The 9,085-nt window shown below is 33.3% G+C and overlaps 1 protein-coding gene across 2 annotated transcripts; it reads right to left on the reverse strand.

The window, feature by feature from the left end:
* Window positions 1-1,206: 1,206 nt before the first annotated feature.
* Window positions 1,207-6,754, reverse strand: tmem154 (transmembrane protein 154). Of its 2 annotated transcripts, none has more exons than XM_059553223.1 (4): window positions 6,263-6,754; window positions 5,893-5,932; window positions 4,403-4,476; window positions 1,207-1,701 (listed from the first exon to the last, which is right to left on the reverse strand). In XM_059553223.1, the coding sequence occupies exons 1-4, from the start codon at window positions 6,468-6,470 to the stop codon at window positions 1,667-1,669; spliced, it is 357 nt and encodes a 118-aa protein (XP_059409206.1). In that variant the 5' UTR covers window positions 6,471-6,754; the 3' UTR covers window positions 1,207-1,666. The 2 variants fall into 2 exon arrangements, with proteins under 2 accessions (XP_059409206.1, XP_059409205.1); XM_059553222.1 differs by having other exon boundaries at window positions 1,211-1,701; window positions 5,893-5,935; window positions 6,263-6,730.
* Between the last annotated feature and the right edge of the window lie 2,331 nt (window positions 6,755-9,085).

Here is a 9,085-nt window from a genome sequence, read left to right on the forward strand (position 1 = left end):
CATTTTAGAATATATAAAAATAGAAAGCAGTTATTTAAGCTGTTTTTTCCCCCTGTATTTTGAATAAATAAATGCAGCCTTTGTGAGCATAAGTTATTTCTACAATATATATGTATATATATATATATATATATATATATATATATATATATATATATCAACCTCAAACCTTTGAATGGTATTATTATTATTATTGTTAATAAACTGACACTGATTGAGTTTCAAAAACAGTGTCAATATGGACTGAGACCCTATCACGACTTAAGTGTAATTAAAAAAGAGCTTTCTGAGTTCACTTTAAAGGAGCTATGTGGAGGTTTTTACTTAAAAAAAATCTTTAAGATAGAGTTTTCATTTGTACATGTATGAGCCAACCATGATGTAAAAAAAAGAATGACACCTCGACTGTCCACCACGGTTGCCTCTATCAGCCTGTAGACTCAATTGTGTGTGGAGGAGTCGGGCCCGAATTGGCATGAAAATTCACAAAATGTGAAGTCATGCACGTTCTCGTCAACTTGGGCTTACAACCGTACGGCACGCCAGCCATTATAGTAAGCAGCGGCAATAGTGTTTTCAAATGAACTCTGTGGATGGAAAGAAGCAACCAGCCTCCAGCACAATTCAGACACCCACGGACACTCCTCGTAAGTAAAAAAAAAAAAAAAAAAGAGCGTGCACACTGAGAACGAGCATGAGACTGGCTGCAGTTCCTCTAACGGCCACTGGTGTCAGTAACGGTTAGAAAATTTCAGAACCTACGCAATGCTCCTTTAATGTCCTGACAGTCTTTTTGTTCTTTTTTTTCTCTTGAATATCTTAAAAGCAGAAATATGTTATCAGGATGTTTTTCATATCATCATTCAAACTGCTTGATGAGAAAATGTTCTGCATGACAAAATGAACAAAAAAAATGTCATTTTGACCAAACTGTGCACCCATTTAAAGCAGGAAAAAAGTATGCACAGGGAAAGCTGATGTGTACAGTAGCTGTTGACTAGACTCTGAGAGTCATTCCACTTGAAAGTAAAGTAAGAGGTAACCTTATGTCATTTCACAGTTCCAGGAAATGATACCTTAGACATTACATTACAGGGTGTGACACATCCGAACGCATATCTTCGTGCCTTGTCTTGCACCACTGCTCAGTGGGTCATATGTGTGTGTTCCCCGTACCTCTCAGCACAGTTTTAACATGTCCAGTGCTTCAGACCCCTTTATTTTCCAAATGTCTAACCCTCCACAACCCCCAAGAGGAACAGCAAAGTTTCATGTTACTGATGGGAACCCAATGGTTGCTCTGTGTATTTACTGTACACTTTTGAAATGTTAGTACAACTATTTATGTGTACAACTCTTTTCCATTACTTGTTGGAAACAATCTGAAACGATCTGAATTCAATCTGAAGTGCAGTGAAATATGATGTGTGAATGTAAATAATCAAGAAATGCACATCTGTTACAGATCTGTCCTGAAAATTAAATATTTGCAAGCTAGTACAATGGCTTTCCTGTTTCTAACCGCTAGACAGCTGTCCAAGCCAATACTGTACTGTGAATACGCTCCGACTTTGTTCTAGAAATTGTGTAGCCTTCCCAGGTTTGGACTACATCTTGCATAAAGGAAGGAATAATAAGTCTAGTGTACTCACTGAAAAGCTATTCATTATATTTGGCCAGTGTCCACTTTCTTGCCTCCATCTGCAAGTAAACGATGAAAAGACACAGATTCTTTATGTTAAAAGCATTCAACAAAATATGTTCCACATCTTTTTATCTTATCTAATAGAAATAGATCATACATTTACACAGTGCTTTACTTTCACAGCACTGCTCACAGCGCAAATAACTTCAAACCTACAAACACAGAGTACAAATACAGTTTGTATGAAGGATGTTTTGAACCGTAAAGTTGAAGTTCTGGTGAAAAAAGGTGGTTTAAGTGTGAATGAGTTTTTAAAAAGCAGCCTAATGAGTGATTTATTTTAGAGCTGAGAAAGTTTATTTGAGCAGTTGAATGTTTTTAGTGCAATGGCTCCCCCTGCTGGTCAAAGTACAAACTTTACTGAATGAACTGAAGCACGTTCACCTGGAAAAATAAACTTAACAGCCTAATGTTGATTTCTGAGCAAAATATTATGAGACCATATGAAAAGTTCATTTGCCAAAAAAAACAAATAACTCGTTTTAAACAATTAAAAAAAAACATTGATAACATGATGTGAAAAAAAAAATCATTTTTGAAAAAAAAAAAACGAGTAATCTGTTTCTGCAAATAAACTCCATATATATGCAAATGTATTAAGGTCTAAATTAACTAATGATGTATTTTATTTGCATATAAAATGTTTATCCATTACACAGTTTTAACACCATATGATGCATATTTGTCAATAGTACATCAATAAATGTTTGTTCCACTGCTACCCCCTTACAAAAAAGAAGTGTGCAATTAGTATACTTCTTTTAAACAAACAAAAAAAAGGAAAGTATGCTTTGAGTTTACATGTTATGTACTTCTCAGAAATGGGCTTTATGTAGTCCTTAGAAACATACTTAAAATAAAATTTAAGTATTCTTGACTTATACTTACAAAAATTCTAAATATATTTGAGCTATTCTCCTAGAATATGTGTTTTCATTACTATACGGTGGAGGGCACTAGTACAACATCTTCTGCACAGAATTTCCAAAAACAAAAGTGAAGAAGAATAAAAGAAACAACAGATACTAACACATGTAATCTAACATGTTCATCTGACATGAAACAGCATCAAAACTGTAACGTTATGAAATAAAAATGTCGACCGATGAAGAGATAATAATTACAGTCGAGCTTTGGGGTGTTGATCGACTCCATCTATGTTTTGATAGATTTCCGAATTCCGAATCTAATTCATAGTCTTTTTATAGCTTTTTGTTCAAAATGTTGTTATTTTATTATTTTTTTTTTTTAATGAAACCTACCCACATTAAAGTGTTTTTAAAAAAGAATGCATGAAGCTCGAATAAAATGTTTTTGTTAACAAGCAGATACTCTGTTCTTTCTTTTGATGTTTTATATGTTCAGTTATTCATATATATATATATATACACAAAATAAAACCTAAATAGGGACATAGTAGTATACTTAAAGTATGATGTAAAGTTCACTTAAAGAAAACTTATGAGTATACTTGCAGTATAAATTTACTAAACTATTAGTTTACTGAGACTATACTTCAAAGTGTACCAAGTATTGAATTAGTAAACTATGAGTATACCTATAAGTTCACCTTTAGTATAATTGCAGTACAAATGACAAACATAGCTGTGTACTCAAAGTTTGCTACTGTAATACTTAAAGTATACTTAAAAGTATTATTTTATATACCGTACTAGAAACGGCCAATTTAGTCCCAAGGAGTATTGAAACAGTACACTTACAAGTATACTACTAGTACACTGATATTTGTATACTTGCTACATAAAGTATACTTAAAAATATACTCAAACTTTACTTAAGTATACTTAATAAAATAAACTTGAAGTATACTTCTTTTTGGTTAGGGTAGCCATATTAGCCATCTTCATTACCCAAATTTTTTTTTTCACAATGAACAGGTTTTTGCTGTTTTGTGTAAGCAATTTGAATACATTTTGAGGACAGAAATCTGGTCTTTTTCTTACCTGGGTCATTTATGTATAACTAGCAAATATACATCAGATTAAGTTTATTAGTTTGTTTACATTTAACACTATTTAAACCAAGTGGATGGACATGCAATTTAAGTATCTAAATCTTACAAATTTAGGCCTAATTTATTTTATTTTTTTTCTGAACTCAGACTGCCATTATTTCCCGCACCTGTGGTTTGGTTACTCAATATTAATGTGCAATATCTGAGACACACCAAGGCCTAGATATGAACCCTGTGTCACGGAGTCACCAGTAACACCTGCCACACCATCAGAGTCCAATCACCCGACTCCGCCCATTCGCTCATTATCACCAGATTACTGAAGTCACCACACCTGCACCCGCTCATCACTGCCACTTCTTAAGCCCACACTTCCTTTCACTCTGTCTGGTCTCGTCAGAAAATCATCGACTCTACTCACTGTACTACTCTTGGAATCATCTGAATACCTGAATGTCTGATCATCCTGCTTACCTACCACCATCCGTGTCCTGTCAGTTCCTCCTGTGTCCACCCTTCGTCTGTACAGAAAGTATCCTCAAGTCATCCTCTTAACATCCCACTCAGCTCAACTATTCCTCTGCAAGATTGTGTGATGCCATCTCCTGTCTCCATAATTCCAATAAACATCTACTTCCCTGCATACCCTGTTGTCTCTCTCTTCTGTCCGTGACACCCTGACTCAGAGTCTGAAAATTACTAATAAACGTTTCAGCGGTTACCTTTTGCCATCCAATTTTCTATGTCTTCCATTTCCAGCTCCATCACTGATGGGATATCATCCTCAAACATGGGCCTGGGAACAAAACAAAAAAAAAGGACGACATATGCATCTCAGTTCATGTTCATTTTCACATTCTTCATTCACAAAAAGCCCTTTTTGAACAGATGCAAGAAAAAAGTAAATAAGACATGTAGTTACATAGACTGAGTGCAATAATTACTGATTCTGTTTTGAGTAGTTATTCAAATCACAACTGTAAGAACTGTGTTTATGTGGGCAGTTTATTATTAGGTGGAAGTTATTTTTGTCTACTGTGGCAGACTTTCCTGTTTGAAGAGGAACCAACTAAAAATGAGCAGCTTTTGTGGAACATCATTTATTGCATTACCAACATGTGTGAATGTGAACAGTCTGAACTGCCAAAACACAACAGCCATTAAAAAGATGTACTGTATTATTGCAAACATCGTGTGTTGTCTTAAATAGTTCACCCAGAAATTAAAATGTACTCATCCTCAGGACATTAAAACGTCGAAGGGATTGTTTATTCATCAGAATGGAAGAGATTTAACATTGCATTCTCACAAATGGATCCTCTGCAGTGAATGGGTGCCATCAGAATGAATTCAAACAGCTGATATAAGCATTACAATAATACACAGGTAATCTACACTACTCATTAAGATGTTTTTAACACCTGTCTAAAAGTCCTCTATTCATGATATTGCTTTCCCCAGTGGAAAAAAAGTGGTCTTGTCTGAATCAAGAGAAAAATCTGCACTGATCACCAAAAACACCATTTACAAACCAGTTCTAAACAAATATGTATATGTAACAAATATTTTAATTGGAGTTAGTGTTATTATAGATTATGGACAGGCCTTGATGGATTTGGTTCTTACAAACTCTTTTCACGTTCAAAGATGTTAACTGACTGGAGTTGTGAGGATTACTTCGAGTTGTGGATTATACATCAGGTTTTCATCAGCTGTTTGGACTCTCATTCTGATGGCACCCATTCACTGCAGAGGATCCATTGGTGAGCAAGAGACGGAATGCAACATTTTCCCAAATTATTTCTGATTAAGAAACAAACCCATCTACATCTTTGATAGTTATTATAGGAATCTATCAAAATTAGATTGCTAATTTTTTGAAAATAAAAAATAGGGATATGGTCTTAAATTAGTTAACATCCAAAAACTAGTATTGCAATCATGTTATGCTTAAACACATATGTTCTATATATATATGTTTCCACAATACGTTTTTCCGGTTGCGTGTTGCAAGGTCTGAAAACATCCGTTGTGGGTCGATTCTGTTTTTTCACATGTGATACACACGCAAACATTTTGCACATTTGGGTTAGCCACAAAACCGCTTAAAGAAACTGACATCTTAACTAAACTACTAAAATACAGCCAGCACAGGTCATTCATTACGCATAATAATAGTAACACAACATGCTTTAAAAACACTTGTACCTACATTGGCACCTTTCCGTGGTCTTCATGATCCAGATAAGGATCTTCTTTTGTAAACAATGTGAGGAGAAAGGGAAGAAACACTTTTTTAGTCTCAGAGTGATGGATGGCAAAAACTAAAATGGTCATTTTTTAAGTGTTCGTCTTTTAATTTGTGATTTACAAATGCTGCCCAGAAGGTTCAAACAGTCTCTACTTTGTATCTACTGCGAATTTTTCCTAACATACCATTATCACATCCACCTTCAGGTTTTATTTACGTCTGGATAGTGCCCAGGAAGTGTAAATATTTTTGTCTTTAGATAAATGTGTAAACTGGTGTATTGGCAGGTTATTTTGAGTCTGTAAAGTCTATTAGTTTGAATGCAACATACCAGTACCTTTTATTCTCCACCTGCGGTAGATCATGACTACACACACGATCACAGTGATGATGACCAGTGTGAGAACTACAGGTACGATGACTGGATTAAGATCATCTGTGTCTGTATTTGCCTCAGTAGTCTGCTTTGTTTCCTCATTTTTAAGGGTTGGTTGGGAGCCTAAATTTGCAATTGCACAAGATTTAAGTAAACAATGCATTTCCTGAACTAGAAATCACAGAGAAAGTTGCTCAGATAAAGTTTCAATGAAATGACAATATATTTCAGATTGATGTCAAACATCTGAAAAGAGCAATACATACTCCGGCTGTCCTCATCTCCAGAGCCTGCACCATCCAACTGATTCTCTTTAAAGCAATAAATAAATAAAATGTAAATATGCATTTATAATTAAAACATTGTATACATTTTTATAACTGTAAATCTTTTGTAAAAGTCTTTTCAGATTTTAGGGTTAATAAAGTTTAAGTTTTAACCTAACTTAAAATTTAATACATACTTCTGTGGAACAATATCATTACAAATAAATCTAAATGGCAACTGTTGCTTTTATATTTAACAGTACTTTAGTAGGGGGTAGAAAAAAATATGCTTAGTAGATAGTGTAATATAACATTTAGTAATGAATAAAAAGACTAGTATAATGTTTAATTTTACTGTCACTGATATATTAACAACTGATGATGCAGAAAAGGCATTAGAAAACACTTTCATAATCCAGGAAAATATAACAGAAGTCAATACAAATCTACATAAAGATAAAGTGTCATTAAAGGAATGCTCTTATGCTCACTAAGGTATGCATTTATTTGATCAGTAAAAACAGTAATATTGTTAAGTACATTATTACATTAATGTAACTTTTTTCTACTTTAATACATTTAAAAATGAAATATTCCAGTGATGACAAAGCTAAATTTTTCAGCAGCCATTACTCCAGTATTCAGTGTTGCATGATCTTTCAGAAATCACTCTAATATGCTGACTTGAGGCTCAAGAAACATTTCTTATTATTTTCAGTGTTGAGCTGCGATACATTTTTTTTTCAGTGTTTGATTACTTTTCAAAAGGACAGCATTCATGTTAAGTAAATAAATAATAATAATAACAAACCTTTTGTAACATTATAAATGTCTTTACTTTCATGATTAGTTGAATGCATTCTTGATGAATTAAATTAATTTCAAAAAAAAAAAAAAACTGACTCCAAAGTTTTGAATAGTTATCAAAAATCGATTTTAGTACAATACAATTATAATAAACAGTAACTAGGGCTAGGCGATATACCTAAAATTAGATTGTTGACATATTTACATTTGCATTAGAATATTTTAAACAGGTGGTTATCTTTTGCCCCAATAAAAAACAAAATTACATAATAAAAATAATAATTATATATAATTTATTTTTTTATTCTTAGCACATTCAAAATGTTTTGTGCAAAAACACCTAAAAATAAAGACCCAGTGGCCATTAACTTCTTTTTATTAAATTAACATTAATGTAAAAAAAAAAAAAAAAACTTCTTTAGAGCAATGTAATTCACACACTATCTTTTACACTGTTGGGTAAATTATGCAAGCGTTTTACAAGTTTTTAGCTAAAAAGTCTAACGGAAGTTTCTGGTTTAGGAGATGCTCTGTGGAGATGCTCTGTTTCTACTCACACTAAAAACTCTTTCAGATAGTTGCTTGAACACATATGCACTTCTCGCAGTGAAATTGCATATATATTAAACTTAATTTTCAACAATATTCTGTATTTTATATTGATTATTCTGTTATCAAGATAATCTCACTAAAATTCAATTCAATTCAATTACTTGAGGTTTCTTTTTCCCCCTCTGCTTCGTAAGTTACTAATACCGTTAAATGTATACATTATCAGATCAGAAATTTATAAGTAGAAGTGAGTGCACATTTGCTGTTTCTTTAAATCAACAAAAACTGTGGCAGGCACGATGTACAAAATATTGCTTCAAACTTAAATGACATTTTAGTTTCAATGGCAGAGACCACAAGAAAGTTGATTACAGACATCAGTGTTTGGAGCATGAGTCATTCAGGACTAAAGCCACTGTCTGACGTCTACATCACGTCTAATAAAAATTAAGTGTGTTAAAGCAGGTACTCACGGGTAGCCTTCTGCTCCTTTTCTTCGTTGTCTTCACATTGAACTGTAATGACATGCAATAAATTACTTAACACGTTTAAAAAGTGACTTTAAAAAAGAGCCTTCATCTAGATTTTTATTTGAGGTTTAGTCGAGGCCTGTTTCAGTTCAGAAGAAAAATGTTATCTGAGAATCAGTCTCCAAATGCACCAAAGAGAGATTAGAAACATTCCTTGTCCTTTTCTCAAAACACAGAATAACACTTTCACATGGTTTATTAATATAGGTTTGTTTAATGTTTATTGAACAGTTTAAATTAATGATTCATTTCATATTCATACTGTTAATTATGCATATTGCATAATTATTGGCGCAAAACAAGAGAAAGAAACATTGGTCCTCCCGAGTCAACATCATCTTTGTTCGTCAAAGTTTTGTTTCTTGCATGAAACCAAAAGCAACAAAATGAGTCAAAGAACTAGTTATAATGTAATGTGACCATCCTGTCTTCAGCTTTCATCATTGTTCATTGTGGTCAAAAGATATGACAGGTCATTTGAATGTGTCCTAAAAGCACACTTCAATTCCAAACGACTCTGAAACTGTTGTGTTGCTAGGGGTCAATTACAGTGTAAAATGATTTCAAAGGACCACGAAGAAGAGAGCAGACAAGACATAAGAGAGTTTCTTTAGATGAATGGG

This window comes from Carassius carassius, chromosome 7 (assembly GCF_963082965.1).
Source record: "Carassius carassius chromosome 7, fCarCar2.1, whole genome shotgun sequence".
Taxonomy (NCBI): domain Eukaryota; kingdom Metazoa; phylum Chordata; class Actinopteri; order Cypriniformes; family Cyprinidae; genus Carassius; species Carassius carassius.

Bases quoted from the DNA above. Each gene is read 5' to 3' on its own strand.
- tmem154 (XM_059553222.1), bottom strand. From the start codon at position 6,470: ATGCATTGTTTACTTAAATCTTGTGCAATTGCAAATTTAGGCTCCCAA. The intron at 4,477-5,892 runs GTAGGTACAAGT...TTTTGTTCCCAG, and splicing joins GACCACGGAAAGGTGCCAAT to GCCCATGTTTGAGGATGATA. The intron at 1,702-4,402 runs GTAACCGCTGAA...GTTTACTTGCAG, and splicing joins AGAAAATTGGATGGCAAAAG to ATGGAGGCAAGAAAGTGGAC.